Raw genomic sequence first — 22434 nt, 5'->3', positions numbered from 1 at the left:
AAAATTAAATGAACTGCCAAATCTAAATATCCATGCTCGAGCAGCCTTCTGTGTAAATCACCAAGTATCACATTTTCTCCACTCACCATCATAATCATCCTTTATCCTTCTGAAAAAACACCTATTTTTCCAAAACCGTTGACCGACATTCGAATCGACTTATCGCAGAAGCTCCCGAAAAGTGACAGGTCTAACTGACTGATTTTTGCATTACAAGTAGGCGAATAACCATTGCCATATTCTTACTTATACATATACCTATCTCATCTAACTATATTGATGCGAATAACACTAGATCAAACCCTGTATCTTTCTAGAACAAAAGTCGGTATTTGACAACGAGTCAAATTCAATACTTTTAATGAACTGTTAAAAACAGGTGCTTTGTGTGCAATTTTGTATGAAAATGTGAAATATGACATCACAGATTTTTCAACAACGATAAAAAAGAATATATTTTTCCAGCAAAACGTTAATGAAAGTGTCATTATTTTTAGATGCTTTGCCAAATGAATATGATGAAGTATTTTATTTTGGATCTATTCAAATACCCAATTGTCACGTAAATTGAATAATGTGGTACCCAAAGATCAGCAGATAACATTCGGACCTAAAACAAAACAGTGAGGTACGAATAATGTGATAGTTACCTCAAGATCGGCGGCTGACAGCGAGGGCACGCGCAACAGGCTGGGGCGGCGGACTGGCTCCTCGCTCCCCGCACAACCCTCCTCACTCACACTCTTCCCGCCGTTACCCTGCTACAAAATGTGAGGGTTTTGGATATACAAATTTTGTACGAATTGAGGTTATTCAATTTATAGGTAGGTTGTTTTAAAAATATTTATTTTATGAGAACAGATTTTTGATTGTGCGGCATTATAATATTATTACGTGTTATGTTATTCTTTGAAAAGCTGAAAAGCTAGTTGTAAATATATTAACTGAACTCTCATAACCTTTTTTTTTATTTTTCATGGGTTTTACAAAAACAAAAGAACTCAAAAACGATAAAATGTTTCTTTTAGAATAGGGCTAACAATCACTGTTAAGGCAAGAAGAGTTGTATTTAAAAGTTCAGCATTTGTAATAAGTTCGAAACTGATTGCCTAAAACCGGCAGATTGAAGTCTTTGAATAATTTATAATTTTAGCGCCTTCAGTCAGAGTGTATAGGAGTGAGTTTACATTGATTGTTTTGGCATCAAATAAGTTTTATTCATTTTTATTATTGTATTGAGTAATAGACTAAAATCCAAATTTGTAATAAAAATATTCAGTAACTATTTACAGAGCTCGTCTAAATGATAAGACAAATGAAATACTAAATAGTCATAATTTTCTGCGTAGGCATCTCAAGTTCTTTAGTAGGCATATCAAATTATATCGATTTACATACTTATTCCGACTTTTATTACATCGATTCCATTTATAGAAATAAAATAGGTAGAAAAGTTTAACAAGTAGAAGCCTCCTAATGATTCCGCTATGTCGAATACAATGCCTACACGACCTCGACACGGAAACAGCTTTATAAGAGTTCACGAATATTTTATTATAAGCCCCGCTTTCTAAGAACGAAGACGAACGGAAACTTGGAGAATTATTATTACCGAAATTCATTACAACCGTTGATGAGAATGTACCAAGTAATCTTGAACGGTATAATGAGCTGATAAACTTTACTTGTTTTAGATGGAACAAAAGTATCGGGAAAGGATAATGTTTATAATTTTAACGGCGGGTTTTGTTAAAATTGGACTTGAAATTCAGTTTGAGAAGTGTTACTCGTTGTTTTCGTTCACAACTTTGGCTGCAAGTACTTTGGTACTGAACAAAAACTGTATTAACTCAGGACACAGTGCCAAGTTTCGTCTAAGTTCGTCCTACAGTTTTTTTTTTGTTATGAAAAAATAACAAACGTTACTGATATTTTCTTTCTAGCACTTTTTCACCGTGTATTTTCTTAGACGTAATATACGTCAACGATCTCAAAATATTATCTTTGTACCTTTTATCTTGTTGATATTTTTTTATTTTTTTTTATTTATTTTTTATTAGCCTGTGCTGTCCCACTGCTGGGCAAAGGCCTCCCCCAAAGCCTTCCACTTTTCTTTATCCCTCGCTGCTTGAGACCAGTCCGAGAGTAAGCTGTCCAAGTCTTCCCTCCAGCGTTTCCTTGGTCTCCCTCTCGGTCGCCTTCCATCCTCCGGGATCCACTTTGTGGTTATATTGGCCCACTTGTCCAGGTGCATTCGACAGATGTGACCCGCCCAATCCCACTTCAACTTCGCAGACTTATTGATATAATTTTCAAAATTGAATACGTTACCTGTGGATGAGCACGCGGGCAACAGGGATGATGTTGTTTCGGCTTATTTGCGGGTAGTTGAAGAGTTTCCCTGCTCGTCCTCCAACGTAACTGAGCACGTTGATATCGATACACCCTGCGAGAAATATTTAAAATTATAATGAATTTCAAATATTCACGCTTAAAAAATGCCAGTTTCATAAAATCAGTAAAAAAATTTCGCTCATAAAAATATCAGAGCATAAAAATAATTTTCATTCTGATTATTTATAAAAAATATGCTAGCAATTTGCAAAGGAGTATTCATCGGTATTTGCAATGTAAATTGTCTGGAGTTGGTATAAATATCGTAGTTCTTGAGGAAAATACTTGCACCAATTTACGGATTTTACAATATCTCGAAGAGGAAAGAAAAAGATACGAGACAATTTAATTAGGATGGAAAATTTAAATCCCTTAGCTGTTTTCATTGTTTTACTCTAAAGAAGGTAGGTATTTTATCTTTCTGTATAAGAATCTAATCTTTCAATTTTCTTGTACCTATACCGATTAATCATCATACAGACTGTTAAAATAGGCACTTTTAATATTTAAACGAGGAATATTACCTGATCTTCTTAGCCATTCTCCTCTTAAACCGTCTCCACAAATGTGCAACATATTTGACAATTTCTGCATAACACGTAGCGGGTTCACTGTTATTGGTCGAAGAGGCAAGAGTCGACGTTGACGTAAAGCGCGCACGTTCGGCCCTCATACGTTCCATTTCACGTTTCTTCGTCTCACTGAACTGAGTCGCTATGACGACCAGGCAGAGGTTGATCATGAAAAACGATCCGATCTATAAGACAAATATGTGTTTATGAGATAATGGGATCGTTAGAGCGGACTTGACTGATCGTTTCAGTTTTTGCCAAACTAATGTTATTGTTATGGCCGTAACGTTTGTGTTTTCCTTTTATTTTTTGCTGCCTTTTTTATTGATGTTTTGTTTTTATAGCGGTTTTCACGCTTGTTTGTTTTAAGCGTGCAGGTTAAATATGGAAGGTAGTGATATGCTGTAAATATTTATAGTTAAATATGGACGGGGTGAAAGCTTAAATAAACATGAATATTTTTGTTGAAAATGAAATACCAACCACAATCAGCAGTACGAAATAAATCCAATCCCAAAAACTATGTGCGTCCTGTACATAATACATTATATCCGTCCAGCCTTCTAGCGATATCACCTGAAAATACAATAGACATTATTTCCTTATTGGGTTCTATTTATAAGACGAGGTAAAACATTTTCCAAATAAGTTGGCTTACCAAGAAAATAGCGACCCACGCGAGTCCGATATTGTCGAAGGAGATCGTGCCTTGAAAGGGGTTGTTTCCCCTTTGAGTACAGTTAGTGTAATACTGATTCCAATTGACACAAGACGTGTTGGTCGGTAGGTTGTAGGAGAACGGTTTGGCCGTCTCGTTGCACACAAGAGGTCCGTATCTGTATGGAGGGAAGTCCCCACACGTGTGCATCCCATTGTCTTCGGGCGTCGTGCAAATGTAGTCCAACTCCTTTGAAAACTCGTAGTAGAATGATATACTGTAAAACGAATTAAGACGTTTGTATGTGAACTGAATATTTGCTACATTTGTATATTTATGGGGTTGGATAATGACTAGATTATTGTGTTGTGTTAACCGCTCAAACGCTACCAAGTGACTTTTGTCCCTTTTTCGTTTTGACAGTAAAGCGCACCCAAGTGACTTTTGTCCCTTTTTGCGTTCCAGTGCGATACACATCACAATATATTTGTTTCTTTCTATTACACGGTGTTTTAATACCTTTTCTCTTTTCTACACGATTCTTAATACATTTCTTCATGCTAAGAATACGACAATAGTTCCACAATAGTTCATTCGGATTGAAAAAATAATGTCAAAGTCAGTCGTTCGTTGAATTTTTATTAGGGACTTCGTTCTCTAGACATCTGCGTTTCAATGTAGTTTTACTTATTTCACAGTGAAAGCTTTTCAAATGTACTGTAAAACTGCTCTACAAATAATCCGGAAAATGTTGTCAAGGTAATTAAAAAAAGATTCTTCCTAGATTGTTTGTAGAGCCGTAATTAGTCTGAATTTGTTTTTGAGTTAGTATCTTGATTGTATCTAACAGTTAACATTGATATATCGTCACTACTTCTAATATCCATGCAAATGGAGAAACATTTACTATTACATCGAGACACACGATGCATGCAATCATGCTAGAATGGAAGCGAAGAAAGGAGTCGAGGATCAATAGCAGTCCCAATTAATGGTAATGGTAGCGTTTGTAAAGATGGCGGGGAAACTCTGGCGAGTATCATCGGAACAGATTAACGTCAGTAGCATTGGGTCGTTATCGTTTGACGACAGGTACATAGAAACACGAGCACTGGCCGTAACCCACATCATTTGGCGCCCGGTCGTTACGGGGCTTGTCCTTGATGATAGCTGTAAGGTTTTATTGGTCACAACTTCAGACTAACGTGTCTTTCAGATACTTCTAACAGTTGAACGACCCGACGTGCAAAGCTTCAGTGCATATTATATGCATTTTAGATAACAGTAAAATGTTATTTATTCAACTAATAAAACTATAAATTAATATGTAAATGCGGATTAATAGACAAAAAATACTTAAAACAAAGCTAAATATTGAATATAGTTTGTTAAATTAAAGTCTGTTATTAATGAATAATGAAAATGTAAAATTGATGTGTAGTATCAGTTTTCTTGAAATAGAGTAACCTAAAGTTGAATAAATTTTGTCAAAAATATTCCCAAATTAAACGTAGGCAATTGAAGTCATTAGAAACCAGATATACAACTTATTCCATATGCACTGTCCATTAAATAATATTGCGAAATCATAAGTAAAGGAAATAGTATTTCACATAATTTCAGAGAAGTCGATAGAACTACCCATTGTTTTTGGATTAGAAACAAATCGGCAGTTCTGAATAAAATTGAGCAAATCAAGAGTGATATTATTGAAATAGCGACAAGTAATGAGAGACCTAGCGTCTCTTCGAAACTGCCAATTCGTGAAGGGGAAGCAAATACGATAGCACATCTGGACGGCAGATGTGTGAAGGTACACGTTACAACAGTTCGCAATGTTCTTAATAGAAACACATTAATTTTGATCGCAAATCCTTACGAGTTCACTCTGACGCGCACTCTGTACCATTCGGACAGGTCTCTGGAACATAAATTGAGGAGCCGTGACGGGTGTTATGTACCTAAGTTTACTTCTAAAGGTCTGTAAGGTAACAGTCCCTAACAATGCCGTCTTATTATCCGTATCTTCCAAAGAATATTCACTAGGTTCAACAATACCTCTCTATAAATAAAACGACATTGTTAGTTTGAATTTTGGTTTGGAACTATTTGTACTAAATCTAGATGTTTTGGTTAGTATCGACTATGAATGGCTATTATCGGTTCATGTTTGCTATGGCGGTTATTTTCTACTTTGTACTATGTTTGGGTTGGTATGTTCGAAACAACTGAATGTAGCAAAGTTTATGTAGTTTGTTACATAAGTATGAATGGAGTACCGGATTGGGGATAGATATTGATATGTACTACATTGTCGAATGATTCGTTCTGTTGTGTTCAGTTACATTATACTCAAATGTGGGTGTTGACGGAATGCAATATTTAAGTGTGTTGTAGGTAATTCGACTGTAAGCTGAATTCTTCAACATGCGCGTTTGTTAAAATGTTAGTAACAGTGCAAAAACAATATGCAATGACAAAGTACAAAATGTCAAAATGATATATAGAGCAGCGATGGATGTGCTCGCCCAGGATAGAAGCGTTAAATATTGCATGCAGTCAACGTTAGCAATGGGACGTGCCGCTAAGACGAGCGCTCTCGAGCAAATGGAACAAATGAAAAAGTCATTTCAGCCGTAATTTCATCCACAAAACTTTAAACATTGCCACTCAATATGCTGCGTCAAACAGTTCGGGTATATAATCCAACACTAACAAACGCCTATGACTTAAATCAACGGTAATGCCGGGAAGGCAGTAGGAGACGGGTCATATGTCTCGCACTGCACCCCAGTAAGAATGATATAAATGGTGTGAAAACATACTTGGGTCGCAGTACATTCGGCGGTGGGACGAATTCGCAGCGTTGTCTCAAAATTCCTTCCCAGAGTTGGACTCCCACAATGCCAAATATGAAGAATACGAAGAAACATAACAGCAAAACATTTCCTAGCATGGGTAACGTGTCCAGTAGCAACATCACCAGGATACGCATACCTGAAAGAATAAAGTTGAAATTAACATACACAAAATTTACTCACAGCTTAACCATAATAGTGGTCATAATATTTAGGGATAACGTTGCTTTTATGAGTGTAGGGAACATCAAACAATTAAGAGTAATTACTGAGAACAATAAGACATGTGTTGTAGGCGGTTAGTTTAATTATCTCCTTGCTTTATTACTAATGTCGTTACTAATGTAAAGTCTTACCCAGAAATTTGAAACGGAGATTAACATTTCATTGGAAAATTTAGGTAAACTGGCTGACCTATATTATTAATAAACACCTCCATTAATCAAATTCAAGCTACACGCTATATTTACAGGTGATGTTCTATGTTCAATATTGCAATAATTAGTTTGCACCGGATCGAGTACAATTCGCTGAATTTTGTGAATTCATTTAGTGCTGAAGTGCAGTTCTGCATGAATAGACAGATGGATTTCAATTAATTCGTTTTAGCTGGGCGAACCTATTCCAAAGAGGATTAACTAGTGCTCAACTGCGGAGCTTGTTATTTGTGAAACGTTACTCTGTGTATTCTAGGATGTTTTATGTATTCCGGGAGCACGTTGGTAAACATGTCAGCTAGAGCTCGTGAGTCGTATTAGGACACAAATCAAAATGTATATTTCAATTCAACAGAATAAAAAGGCACGTGGGAGCAATAAATTGTGCGAGGGCAAATTAGTGCCGATGTATGTGTAACCGCGGGCGCGCGTGGCTCGATTTAATTTGCGGCAGAGTTGCATTGTCCCAGTTGTTTGCGAGCCCCAGATGGGGTTTTGTGCGAAACTTTAGCGAGAGCCCGTCTTTTGTTTGAATGTTCAATGCTAACCGTTTGGAAGTCGCGGCGGTCCGCGCTGCTGCCGTGATTTATTATTGAATTTCAATGTTGTTTCTAAATGCAATGTTACTTTTGATAACGACTGTGACTGTCGTAAATTCTGTCGGAATGGCCACCTTTAAAATATGCAAATTCGGACAAAGGATTTCTTTATTTTCTGTGAAAAGGTAATGAATAGGTAGACACACAAACCCAACACCAGCTCAGATTTATTAAAAAAGCTTTTGTTTTAAAAATGTTTTTACTCTATAAATTATTCCATATTTTCACATTGTTATGAGTAAACAAGGGAACATCCCCTCCCCTATTAATACCGCTTTCTCGTCTACATTCGATAAAATCTACAGGTAGGTAAGTAAACATCATAAGGAGGGCAAACGTAGGGACGTAGAGAGTAGATTAGGCAGTACCCTTGCCGAGCAAATTTGCGACTTGTAAACGTGAAGGGCCTGCGATAATTAAAGCTTGATTAATGTCTGTAGGTAGTTTAGGGTCATCCTGTGCGACAAACACTATTGTCATCATTATCTAATAGAGGCTAGGGAATTAATGGGGACCACAATCGTGCCGTTCTACATTTTGTAACTTTAATATTGAAACTTTTTTAATTTGGTTCGTTATATTAAACAGCTGTTATATATTTTAGAATAATTAGGGGTTACAAACAAAATAATGCGTGTGGTAAAAGAGGCCGCAATACACACACACTACTTATTTAATTAGCTGAACCACAGCAGCAACGGTGGCGCCGAATATCTAATTCGTATGCACTATCACGTACAACCCTACCACTAAATGAATACTGGAATTAGAAATTTTCACAGCTCAGTTCAGGCGTATTTAAATTCATACTATGTAAACGAAAACACTGAAATTTCACGTGAGTTCTAATAGAGACTGAACTAACATGAATGTACATGTGTTTTGTGTGCTTATTTCTTCAAACTCTGTTGTTTGTCTAGAATATACCATGTCAAAAATGGAGTTTGATATTACAGCTCTTTGTTCCACATATGGATAGCTCTGCATTTACTCAACAGTCGTACAAATGTAATGTAGGTAATGTTATTAGTTTATTACTAAAATCATGAAAGCTTTGTTGGTCCATTTCTGTTCGTGGCTCGAATTTCTACGAATGTTGTTTGACTTTAATTCAATTTGTTTAATGAAAAATGTGTTTGCTTTGTCTTGTATGTTTTAATTTGACTTTGATAGATTTATTTTATCAGTGACTGTAAATAAAGCTGAATTTAATAAATAAAATTGAATTTAGAAACATTTAGCATATTAATTTACAAGTCCCTGAAAACATTGTAAAACATTTTATGAAACTCACTTTAAAATGCGTAGCAAAAACAATTTTAGCTATTTTCAACAAAAACCTATTCAGTTTCCAACATTTCTATTTTCGATTTAGAGATTTCCACATATTGGCGAGTGTAAGATAATCTCTAGCAGACGTAGTGGCTTGCTGAGCCCGTCTCACTTGTTGCGCGGATCGATCGCTACCCACGCTCGCTCTTGATTCTGACTCAAGTTAATTTCTATAAGTACCCAGTACCCACCGAGATATTATGGAGTTCTTTTGTACTTTGTACGCTTGAATTTCATTAGGATAAGTACCCATGGCATGTCTGATGGGCTCAGAAAATATTATAAAAGCTTTTGTCAGGTAATATGATATTATTAGAGCAGTGTTTGCTTTGAAAGGCACACATTTTACCCATCATCGTGTATTTAGAGATATGATGCGTTAACGCTAATGGTAAAAATAGTGAAGTCAAACTATTCTTATGGCTTATTTTCTGTAACTATAAGGCTTCATACTGCCAAATATGGTGTAGTAGTAGATTTATAGGCAACAATTAACAGTCCCACGCAGTTTTATTGACTTAAAATCTATTTTAGGTAGGTACTGTTTCAGTAATTTACATAAGAGTTGTGTGATATAAGGTTTTAGGATAAATATATAGCACAATATGTTAAGGCTTCACCTAAAATTTTATTACTCAAGTCGATATCACGACTGGAGTGTGAACGAGATTTTCAACACTAACTTATTATGCAAATATATTATCGCCACAGCGCTGCCACCCTTTACGTGACTTTATTTCAGGAACCCTAATGAAATGGTTTCACTGTTAATAATATTTCGTTTGATGCCTAAATAAACCTACTAGGGAAGGGCCCGGTCCTATAAATAAACACGTAATAAATTACCCGTACGTTACAAAGCCGGTAGTGCGGGGTCACCCAAAGTGAAAGGACCCTCGCCTAAAGAGCTCTCTACAGTTTAGCACCGAGATTTAAAGCAAGAAAGCTCTCTTCAATAGCAATAGAAAACACTCTAATTCTTTTAAACTGTTCCCTTTGTAAATTTCTTTTAAGAATTTAGTGTAACTACGCAAGGGTTACCTTTTGTAGGGCTATTACGAGGAAATATTGCCTGAATTTTCTTGTTGTTATGCCCCCTGTATACGAGGCTCATGGTGTACATATTTAACGCTTACTGCTTCATTCGCTTAGAAAAGGCCCATTAGTAGGCAGTGCTTATAATCCATTTTACATTTATTATAATTTAATAGCGTTAATCATTTCACGATTACATTAAAATCTTTAATAAAGTTTAATGGCGATGATAATTAAAATGTTCAGCAATTTTCAATTCTGAACAGTTTTCAACAAAGTTTATGACATCTCGAATAAAAAAATCACATTATTATTTTTTTTATAAACGTAATGCCATCGTAAAAATTTTCCATTTCACAGTAGCAAATTTTGCGTCCATCCAGTTTGATTACAGGGCAAGAGCTATTTGTTAAGTAGGCGGTCAAAAGAGGAATACGAGTATTGAATTAGGGTTTCTTTGATAAAAATACTATGAATATTTTGATGACTATGTAGTAATGTTATAGTTGCGTGTATCAAATTACTTAGTGTGTGTGATTGCCTTTGCCTAAGCAATAAATTACGTCTTATTACTAAAGTCTTATTACTAAAGTCTTATTACTACTTACTTATAATTCTTTACGCAAATTCATTAGATTTGGATCATATGATTAAAAGGATATAGGAGATAATTTCATTGAAATTAAAGATTTTAAGCTGATTTTCAATTTCATCGGAAACTGGTATACCAGTAAACATGAGTTCAAATACTGAATTCCTAACTGTAGCAGATCAAAAGGCTTGTCATTCGTATTGTACACATGCAAAACTGACATCCTAATAAACGATGTTTTGGAATACACCGGATATTTTGATTAAAAAACAAAAAATATGGTATTTCCTGTCTTTGTTATGTATCTTTCACACATTCATAGCAATGATATCATCATTTTTAAACAAGATAAAACAGTAACTGTAGTAGAGATTGTGTTCTTACATAGATGGAAATAGGGACATACAAAATTTTATTGACAGGATTAAAGATTGTGAACATTTGCCGCTGATGCATGGAATGGAATGGATACCTATTAATTTTACTCAACAGTAAAAAACGTCGTTAAACTATGTAAGTTTAAATAATAATAAATAATAATAATGAATGAGTCTTACTTGGTATCCTGTTGATGGCTCTCAATGGCCTGAGTACTCGAATAGTCCTGATCGCTGATAGATTAATGTTCTCCACGTTCAATGCATATTCTAGTGCTCTGAAAAAATAATCATATTTTAAACAAAGATTTTTGCTTTTCATAACTTTGGTACTGTTGTGTTGAATTATGTAGGCATACTACACACAAAACTGAGCATATTAACTTAAACATTAAACTAAAATTTTAATAAAAACGAGCAGACAAGATAACAAAAAAGTTTTAAAATAAACACGTACCCGGCCATTACAATGAAAAAATCCAATCTGTTCCACGAGTCCGCTAAATAAGTTCCGTGCCCATAAACGCCCATCGCCACCATTTTGATTGACATTTCCAACGTGAAAAACGCGAATATTATATCGTCGAAAACCTGCAACAGATTTTATATTAAAACACGAGTTACTCAAATAAAACATCACAATTTTAATTTGAACGATTCTAATTTTGCCAGCAAATAAATTTCGTTGGCGCGTAAATAAAAATAAAACAAAAGAAAATCACTTCAACAAGCCTCCATTTTTTCTCTACCGCCAGTGTTCTTTTTTTTTTTAATTACGCGGAGTGCACGCGTCAAGACAGTATTCGTTTTTGATTAAAAAGTTTGTATTCTTTTTGCAGATTTATGAGAATGTTCTTGTGGGTTCGATTTTTGAATTGTGGATTGCGATTTATTTTTTATCGCTTGCAATTTGTGACGAGACTTTATGAATTGTTTTTTTTTTTAATATATAAAAAGGCTTTGTTACTTACCTGTAATATTTTGCATCTATTTGTTACACACTGATCGTCGACGCACGGCTGGTACATTCCTAATGTTACGCAGTTCAATAGGATTACCAACATGGATATCCTTTCAAACCACGTGCGTAGATAGTTAAGAAAATCAATACATATTTAAAAATGAAACAGTATCAGTACAATTAATTATAAACAAATACTAAAAATAAAAATAAGACATTTGATTTATTAATGTTCGTGAGTAAAATAACTAGAATATCAAAGAGAAGCTCAGAGTTTCAATTAAATGTCGATGGGCCAGTCCCTTGATAGAATTCAGAGTCGCTCCTAATGATCGCTATCATTTTAATTGATTTAAGCTTTGGCTGTTGGTTAAAATTACAATTTGATGCGGAGAAGTTGTAAACATAATATTTCAAATGTCATAGGATGGGATCCCTTGTCATCATTATTTAAGTGAATGGCGACTTCGAAAAGATTTGGTAGGACCGATGATCAATGGAATACAAATTGAATGATTTAATAGACTTCATCAAACAATTACCACGTTTTCAACCGTTCATGGCGCGAACACGGCGCATTTCGAAAACCGAATTCTCTCGCAATCAAGACGAATTTGTTCAAAATAAATTCCCATTTTATTCGTACGGATTAAAATTTTACACAAACCGTGATTGCGTGAGATTACACGGTGGGCTTATGAAAGATTGGGTACGAAAAAATTCAATGTTTCATTTAACAACACGTTCCGGAAACGTGTGAATGAAACGCAGCATTAGGTGATTGAATAAACAAGATACAAGATCATAAAATTCAAAATACAACATCATAAATACTCATTTCACGTATATCATTGCGCATGTAAAGTTAATTTCTGTACAATGAGAACGCGTTTGAACTGCCGCCAACAATGAAAATGTGGTAAAAATTATCTATAATACCTCCAGTGTGTGGTCAGCTTTGTGGTTCAAACCTTGACTTTTTTGACTAGACACAAATTCAGTGGTATTTAACAAAGCTGTTCTGTGGTCGGAGACTATTCCGTGTGTTGTGGCTTTGGTCAGATTAGCAGTTAGTGTTCTGTCAGAACGATTTGAAAGTGTTCGTCGGGGTAGTCGCGTTTGAAAACGTTTTATGTACGAATGCTGCGGTCGGAATTTACGTTGTTACGATGTTAGAGTATAATGCTTTTAAATTAGATTTAATCAGCTTAGATTGTGTCTGGTTTTGTTGGAAATATGTTGTTAGTCATTTTGTATATTTTGGAATAATACTCTACATTTTTAGGACACCCAAATAATACTACTTAGGTCAGACTCAAACTCAAAATCGTTTATGAGTACTCAACGTGTTTCGTGTTTTCGAAGGTCAAAACAAAAGACAGCCCCCAAAACGCCCGCCCTTCACCAACTCCTATGTGTTTTTGCTGGGAAGAAGAAGTGGCGCAACAAACTCCCCAGCAAACTAAATTAGGTTTTTAAGTATTTTAAAACCAACTCATACATTAAAAACCTTTGTTCTTATAAAACATTCTTGTATTATTTGCGAAGTAATTCCGTGGTACAATGGGCACAGTTACCGGGCTGGTATACTGTAGTTCATTATTTCAGAGCAGAGCCGAGCTTGCATTAATTACAGGATATAGAACCGCGGTTTCGGCTTTCCGTGTTTGTGGCCGTAACAGTTGCATCGGTTAGTCTCGTGGTTCACGTTTGTTTTGAAAACGATTAGTGCTGAGGTAATGCAAGTTCATTTATTTTTAGGCTGCAGTAAAAAAATACTGAATTGTCATCGAACATTGAATGGCTGTTTGTATAAGCTCCATATTATTTTAGAATTTCGTTGGAAATGGTTCCAAAATAGACAGTTGCTATAACGAAATAGACAAAAAAGTCATTACAGTAGTCTAACAATAGTTGTACTGCTAGCAACCTTTCGTATTCTTGGCAAAACATCTTAATCGAACGAGCAAGATTCTCCCGCCATGCCAGGAAGCGCAAACCGCCATGACTTTGCACGTTCCATTATACTCCCCATCTGTTAGTTAAAAGGTCTTTTACAATAGTACGCTCCGAGCAAAAGGGATTACGTCAATGTAGCTCCATAAATCAGCTGACGCTAATTTGTTTATCATTGTTATGTTTGTAGGCCAAATTTTATTGCACTTTAAACAAAATAGCCTTTGAACATCTTCAATGAGACATAGCGTAAAGCTAATGGATCCTCAGCCGTGTAAATAAGATGAAAATTCCGTTGTTTCTTGCGGATAAATCTGTGTTTCATTTTGTTGAGAGAAGCCACTAACATGATACTCCATTACCCATTAGGAAGAAATATGTCGCTGATAATAGCCGTAATCACGTTGTATCGTCAGATCGATGGTAGCCTGAGACATAAAGTCTCGTTGAACAATTTGTTGTGATAACGTAAGTAGGTTGGCACACTATTCCTAAAATACTAAGTTTTCTAATGGACGAGAGGATTAAAAGTCTGAAAGATTGTTGCTGAAAAGCGTATTGTTAAAATATAAAGCTTAGAGTGGGTTGGGACCAAACAAAATATGAACTACGAAGTTGAATAGATAGAGACTGGGGACAAATCCTAGCTTAATCCACTCATGCCATTTTGTATGACCGAGGTCATATTTTGGTAGTTAATTAGTTCGCTGTAAGATCCAAGATTAGCGAGGGTACTGTAGTTAGTCTTACAAAAGGAGAGTCTTGCGACATAAATACTGACTAAATGAATATGTTTTCTAAGCCATTAATGTACTCTAGAAGGATAAATTGAAACGTACATACGATATACCAAAGATTAGGTCCTTCGGTATATGCCATCTTAAAAGTTATTAGCTGGTCTGACGAAAGCATAAATCATTTGTTTTTTTTTCTGTGAGCTTTAAAACAAGCTGTAATTCTTTAATATAAACTTGCTAGTGATAAAGCATTGCACTGTATAACGAGCCGTCAAATTAACAGAAAATGAAAGAAATGCACTAATGTGTTCATTAAAAATGCGTTTCATTTTCATCATGCAACTGAAACTTTACGGCACAGGACTGCCTTAAACTGAGTATGTACGTAGGTATGTCAAAGACTCCTTTTTTGGAGTCAGTATAAATGTCATTTAGAACACTCAAACAATTATTTACGATGCGTTAACTGCATAACCAGCAAACGAGAGCTATGCGCCCTAACTAATGTGGTAGTTTTTAGTAGAGGTTACGTAAGGCTGGTCGTTCACCAAGCGCGGCATTGAGTCAGCTCGGCTCCAGCCGACTGTAAAACTGTCGTTAAATATGTGGAATCTTAGTGTGCTTATACGTTTACGTATAGTGACGCTACGTTTCATGACGTTGCGTTCAGTCACTGCTGAATTGGTAGCTTTATGTGATTCTGATACATAGGAATTCGATTCTGCGTATTTTCATTTGTTTTATAGTCACCTATCCAAGCGATAGCGAGACAGCACATGAAAACTGTTTGGATATCACGGAAGAATTGTGAACGTTAGCATTAATAACTTGAAGAGGCTGTTACTAATCAAAATGGTCGTACTAGAAGAACATCAATATAATTATTTTCAATTTTTACATAAATATTGATGGGGTTGTCAAAGAGCTGTCAAGGACATCAATATATATAATAAATAAATATTAATTTGAACCGCAAAACCTAGACTTATGCCGCAAATTGCTGCAGGAAAGCTCAGCAATGAAAACACAAAAGTGAAATGTAAAAAAATAAATCACCAAGAACAAGGTGATTACAAGAATAACGGCATAGTGCTCCACCTGTCATTCCTGTCATCTGCAATTAATTTTGCATAAAAAATTTTTCAATTTCATCCAGTTATTCATATTTATATCCACGGATCTCTAAAAATATTCAACAGCTGCGCCACGATGCACGGCGCAGCGCGGCGGCGCCTCCGGTGGCGTCCTGATGCGTCACCAGTGACACCAGGTGTCAAAAATGACTCTTTCAGTTTTTCTGTGTTTTATTAATTTACGTTTGTTTCTAATTTAATAGAGTAAGTTTACTGTTTTTTTTATATGTTATATAGTGACGCATGTAGTGATGGTGGAAGTCAGCCTGCCACATCGCTGGAAGGATCAGTGAGATGCCCCCACTGCTCACAAGCACGTTTTTTTAAAGGTGAACGGGGTTTGAAGGTGCACTGCGGCAAGGTTCATAAACCTCACGGTGTGCCTTCGGCCCCCATATCCTTACCTAGTACCCCATCTAATCCTGATCCCACCCCCATTTGGCAACAGCTATGTAAATTGAAAAATTCCATACCCGTCTTAAAAAGAGTTCCTCGAGGCGCGAGACCATCCGTGGCAGCGTGTTTGGCACGATGCGTCTCTCTCGTCGTCCGAGAGAACTCTGAACGTGCTTGGGAGCGGTTACTTACCTTTCCCTATAAGATACTACATGTCCAAAAAAATTTGGCCTCCAAAAAAACCCTAACAGCCCAAGTTAAAGAGAACTGTAATAGTCCTTCTACTTCTTTTGACCCAAAATTTACAGCACAGTTTTCCCACAAAGGACTCTTGCATCATGTAGAGTCAAAATTAGAGGAAGGTGACATAAGGGGTGCCGCTAGAATTCTTTTCAGTAGTGATGTGGTTGCGCCGTGCTCCCCAGAGACTGTTGCAGCTCTGGAGAGTAAACACCCGGCAGCATCGGATGACCTCTCCTTCCCCGACCCTCCTGCCCCAGACTCAGATAATCTATCAATTACAGCCAACCAATTGTGCGCTGCTGTCGGCTCCTTCCGGAGCGGCTCTGCCGGTGGCCTCGACGGCTTGACGCCGCAGCACCTTAAGGATCTGACGTGCTCAAGCGCCGGGGAAGCTGGTGAGTCGCTTTTGAAGGAGCTGACAGCCCTTATTAACCTAATGCTCTCCGGCAATGTGAACGGAGCCGTCATCGACGTTTTGTATGGCGCCAATTTATGTGCCCTGCGTAAAAAAGATGGCGGCATCCGTCCCATTGCCGTGGGATGCACATATCGCCGTATCGCAGCCAAGTTTGGCTGTGCCTACTACAAAGAAACCCTGGCCGCCAAATTTCAGCCCTTACAACTAGGTTTTGGCTCGAAGGGGGGTTGTGAGGCTGCGGTACACGCCCTTTCCACGTATGTAAATAGCGGGAAAGGCGAGGTCATCCTTAAGGTTGACATTAGGAACGCCTTTAACTCCGTAAATAGAGATACCTTGTTGACGGAAGTTAAAATGAAATTCCAAAATTATATAAATTTCTTTGGCAGTGTTATAGACATTCAACTAAATTACTCTATAAAGACAAAGTTCTAGATTCGGCCGTCGGATGTCAACAAGGTGATCCTCTGGGGCCTGCCATTTTCAGCTTGGCTATTAACCCTATTATTCGACAGCTAAATTCTAAATTTAATGTGTGGTACCTCGATGATGGGATCCTAGGAGGCGACGCAGATACTGTAGCTGACGACTTTAGATTTTAATACAAAAATTCGACTCCATTGGCTTACAACTAAATTTATCAAAATGTGAAATCTTCATCCCTGATAACAACCAACAAGTCTTTTCGAAATTCCAATCCATAGCTCCAAAATTGACAGTACTAGAAAAAAGTTCCCTTCGCCTCCTGGGATCACCTATTCTCGATGAGTCCTTCACCAGTTATATTAACGAGAAAATTCAAAATTTTAATGATGTTTCAGAGAGATTATACAAAATCAGTAAACATTCGGCCTTCACTTTGATTCGGTACTGTTGTTTTGGACCAAAATTTACTTATATTCTTCGCTCCTCACATATATGGAAGCACCCACAAGTTTTGGACAAAGTTGACCAAATTATCAGAAGCACCCTCACCTCCATCCTCAATGTGGCCTTGGACGATCGAGCCTGGCAGCAAGCTGCACTCCCAATACGCATGGGAGGTCTCGGCGTCCGCAAAATTTCAAGTGTTAGTTTACCGGCATTCCTCTCCTCGGTTCACAGTACTGATACATTAACCAGAAAGATATTGTCGTCTTCTGCACTGGTTGATGTTGAAGTACCGTGTTTGACCGATGCGCTGGATGCCTGGAAAATGGCTACTCCCAATACGGATTTGCCCGGCAACCGCTGCTCTCAGAGACAATGGGACGGGCCGCTCTGTAGCACTATACGGAATAATCTATTAAATACGTGTAATAGTGCTGCTGAGCGTGCCCGTTTGTTGGCTGTGGGAGAGTGGGAGTCGGGCCTCTGGTTACAGGCGATCCCGTCATCTAGCATAGGCACTATGCTGGATGACACAACGTTCCGCATCGCTACATGCTTACGGTTAGGCGCTCCCTGTGTTGCTCCGCATCGCTGCCATTGCGGTGAAGCCGTCGACAGCCTCGGGCACCATGGTCTGTCGTGCTGCAGAAGTGCTGGTCGTATTGCACGGCATGCCAGCATTAACGACATTATCCGTCGTGCTTTTTCCACCGCCGGCGTGCCAGCCGTGTTAGAGCCTAATGGACTGGTACGTGACGATGGAAAGAGGCCTGATGGTACGACGTTGTTGCCATGGAAGTTGGGTAGGCCCTTGGTGTGGGATGCAACGTGCGTCGACACCCTGGCGCCATCGCATCTTCCCTGCACGGCAGGTCATGCTGGTGCGGCTGCTGCTTCTGCAGAGACCACCAAGCGGCGCAAGTATAGTAACCTTATTGGGAACTATACTTTTGAGCCGTTTGGGGTCGAAACGCTCGGACCATGGGGCCCGAGTTCGCGGTTACTTTATAAGGACATCGCGAAAAGGCTTGTCGACGCTTCGCGTGACCAGAGGGCTGGCTTATTCTTCGGACAAAGAATTAGCATTGCCATTCAACGTGGCAATGCAGCCAGTCTTCTGGGCACGTTTCCGGAGGACAGTGATGCGGAGGAATACTTCGACGCCTGATCGATGCTCTTTTATATTTTATGTTTTATGTTTATATCTATTTTGTATATAGTATTTTATTTTTAGTTTTGTATAAAGATAAGTAGTTTAAGTTTGTATATATGTATAGTGTGTACATTGTAGAAGTACTTCAATAAACATAAATATTCATTTTCATTTTTACTGTAAATATTATTATTTTCCCAAAGCAAACGAAACACAAATTCTATTTATCCTACAGCTCCACCAAAAAGCGAAAGAAAATAATAATCCAACTTTTCAAGTCAAATACATCTGTAGTGTAAAACGGCGTATTTGTCATCTCGGTATTACGTCGTCGACATTTTTTTCCCTTCTTTTTGTCGTCAACAGGCGCTCAAGTGGCTCCGTGGTCTATAGTACCTAGCGACTTATGTATCCCTGGTACCTTTGGCAGGCCTGCCTTTTTAAAACAGGTTTCAAGGCCGTGTTTTTATTATATTTTTATTTACTTTCCACAGGACTGAAAAGGGGCTCCGTCTATGTAAAATACGAAGGTACTGTTGATTTTTATATTCAACGTAAGTAACTAAATTATGTTTAGGAAAATAACGCCTAACGATCTTCAATTAAGACCATGATATTTTTTGAATTTATCTTATCTTATACTGAGAATGAAAATCATCTTTTTCAGGGGAAAATTCGTATTTGTAAATGAAAATTCTCAACGCCTGTCTAAACTTTTAGCTAGAGCCATAAATCGGACAAATCAACGGAATATATGTGAAGACGACTCGAATTAAACTATCCTAACTATCGGTAAGCACGCTCTCAAAGACAAAGCAACTAAACTAATTAAAGAGTCTGCATTAAGCGCATAAAACAGGAACTACTAAAGCCACAACAAACTGCAGCCGAGCTCAATAAGAGCCGACGACCAATAAATCCAACTGTGGAGTTCGTCATTACCTAAGGAAGTTTATGTCACGGTCGGTGCCAGTCTATGCATCAAACCCGACACGCTAGCAGACTCGCGCCACTTGATTATGACCAATATAATTCTGAATTACCTACCTAATGTAAGACTCGTGAATGGAAAATTATTGATCGGCGATTTGGAGTTGAAATGTTCCAGGAAATGTGTGAAGTTCCTGAGTAGGCGATGACTTGTTATATTACCACTAAATTATTTAATGAATTTGGATGCTTGGGTACTCGTATTTCTCATGCTGAATTTTGTTACTTAGCTATATTTTCTGAGGTAGCGGAAAGTCTTGACACGGGAAAAGTTTCTGTGAAGGATTATGCAGTTCCTTTCAGCTATGATTATATATGCAAAACTAAACTGTGAAACTGCAAGTTATTGCCGTGTCTTAAGCAACGTTTGCTCAAAGTTTGCATTTAAAGCAAAGTTTTCATTCATATATGCATGTAGAGGTTGAGATACAGAAGTTGTGAGAGAATTTTGCCAGTCATGCGATGGTAAAATTCATTATTCAACCGCTCTTTATTGTCAAACTTTTTTAGTTAACTACATGACGATATAACACAACACTTCATTTATTTGAATGTCTCATAAAATACATAAAACACATTTCAACGGTTGCTGTATACAGTTAAAAAAGAAATGATTTTGTTTTAAAGCGGACAAAGGTCGCAGCCACAATTTTGTTTACCCTTTTTACTCTAATGACCTGTAAAATGAATACGCCCACCGACCCTTCAACGCTTCATATCGTACGACAGGGAAAAATATCCAACCTTCAGTCCAATAGGATCCTTGAGCTGCATACTTGATAAATAGCTGCAACTTTTAACTTGTCTGAGTTAACGCAGCTTAGCTTATTACAATGATGAAAAGGCATTATTTTCGTTCATGCGCCTGAAATGTTCCTGTTTGACCTTTTGTTTGATAAGGGTTGATAATAATATTTCCCTTTTTCGATTTAAGTAAAAAGCATATAAAATTATTTTTAATATCTGTCTGTAACCTGACATCATTTTCCTTATCTAAATAAATAATGATTCCTGTCATAATTTGTATACCGATACAGCTTTTACATTTCATTTAGTTTAAATTGGTATATTTACCATTCATTATTGGTATCAGAAACGAAAATATATTCAATTTGTTTTTGAAATACAATATCGTATCCCTATGCTAAAAAGAATTTCGTTTTCAAAGAAAACAAGTACGTATTAATTTTGTGTCGCCAATTTTCGATACCTTTGATATTTTACGAATTCGTTTGAATTTCTATCGAGGAGGGTCGTTTTGGGCGATTTTAATGAGTAATCTCATAGTATTATGTGAACCGAGGAGACTGGATTCACAAAAGGTTTGTGTTATGAGAGGAAACGCCACCGGCCTGCCTATTGTCCCGACAAGCGGAACGGACGCTCGTTCACACGGCTCGTACTGAGCAAGTTAGCGATAGCCATTTTTTGGGTCAGTTTAGTGAAATATAAACATACTTGAACAATTTGATGGCACACATAATAATACGTTCATTGTGCATATCAACGTTATTGTTTTTAAACCTCCGTAATCGTCGACAACGAACTAGTCTAACTACTGTAAGTATCTATACGTATAAGATTATAAACGTTATTAACACCTACGTGTGTTGAATTGCAGTAATCGTTTTATACCCTTTCTACAATATTTACGTAGATATGTTTACGATTCTAGCATTAGCTATTCAGGGATCCATTAAGGCGTCTATATCGGTTTCCGCATTTTCGCTCAATGATTGTCATTGATTGTGCTTGATACGTATTTTATTGACCGTAAAACGCCCATAACTGCGGTCGTTCAAGCCGCCTTTTGTTTACCCAATTGCTAGTTTTATTTTTGCAAATGTACGTAACATAATACGTTTGGGGCATGCAAAGAAACGTGATGTCTATATTGGCGATTCAGTAAGAATAATAAATATCACTAGAAGATTATTTTACCTACACATGATAAAACAAATTATTTATCATTTCATCTTTTTTCCAAACACTAATAAAAGTTTATGAGAGTTGTTCTTACTCGTCCAGCTGACCATGAATTAATAATTTCGTTTCTGAAGTCACGAAGATGAATGTCAAGATCTTTTCAGAGGGGAGTTCAAAAATAGAACTTTTCATTTACTACGGGAACTTTTAACCTTTTTTAGCTTAATGGCAGTTTGAGTTCTGTATAAAACTTGGCTGCATGTAAACATTTATTATTTATTTGAATTCTTCTAATTTTCTTCGATACCATATTTCTGAAATATAATAGACGAAAAATATGACAAAGGCGAGTAAATACGAGTACGTTCAAACGAGGCACTATCTTGAAGTGAAGGAGCGCACGATAGCGGCTCTGATTTCAAATCATCGAGTCTCTCGCTTTAATATTTCATTCTTTACAAATGGACTGACATTTCTGAACGAGTACAGAAACGGAATGAAAAACTGAGTCAACACCATTATTATTTGAATTATATTTGGCCCTTAAAAGCACTGTGATCGGTACTGGTATTTTATAAGAAATATTGCGAAAAGCCTGATCTATATTCAAAAATTCTTGAGTGTTATTGACAAGCAGAGAGTGCTATTTATTAGGAGTATGACAACAAAGGACCTTTCTTTACAATATAAAAATAAAAAGAAATAACAACAAAGAAAACAAACTCGAATCGGAATCCACGGCGCTAGTAAAAAAGGAAAATTTAATTAATTCATTCGAACGGATCACCAAGTTAGAA

The 22434-nt window shown here is 37.0% G+C and overlaps 1 protein-coding gene across 11 annotated transcripts in view; it reads right to left on the bottom strand.

Annotated features, from left to right (window-relative positions):
* Positions 1-22434, bottom strand: part of LOC110375954 (voltage-dependent T-type calcium channel subunit alpha-1G) — a 147643-nt gene that overhangs the window by 21062 nt on the left and 104147 nt on the right. For 8 of the 11 annotated variants that reach the window (XM_064037870.1, XM_064037847.1, XM_064037863.1 and 5 more), the window contains 10 exons: positions 11826-11938; positions 11312-11445; positions 11035-11132; positions 6450-6621; positions 5504-5545; positions 3625-3901; positions 3450-3542; positions 2919-3151; positions 2332-2446; positions 651-761 (listed from right to left, as the gene is read on the bottom strand). In XM_064037870.1, the coding sequence (XP_063893940.1) occupies positions 651-761; positions 2332-2446; positions 2919-3151; positions 3450-3542; positions 3625-3901; positions 5504-5545; positions 6450-6621; positions 11035-11132; positions 11312-11445; positions 11826-11938 (1388 nt within the window). The remainder of the gene's footprint in view (positions 1-650; positions 762-2331; positions 2447-2918; positions 3152-3449; positions 3543-3624; positions 3902-5503; positions 5546-6449; positions 6622-11034; positions 11133-11311; positions 11446-11825; positions 11939-22434) is intronic. The other 3 variants (XM_064037859.1, XM_064037866.1, XM_064037876.1) reach the window with 3 other exon arrangements.

This window comes from Helicoverpa armigera, chromosome 2 (assembly GCF_030705265.1).
Source record: "Helicoverpa armigera isolate CAAS_96S chromosome 2, ASM3070526v1, whole genome shotgun sequence".
Taxonomy (NCBI): domain Eukaryota; kingdom Metazoa; phylum Arthropoda; class Insecta; order Lepidoptera; family Noctuidae; genus Helicoverpa; species Helicoverpa armigera.
The sequence above is the reverse complement of the archived record's forward strand: the minus strand, read 5'-3'. Positions and strand labels throughout refer to the sequence as shown.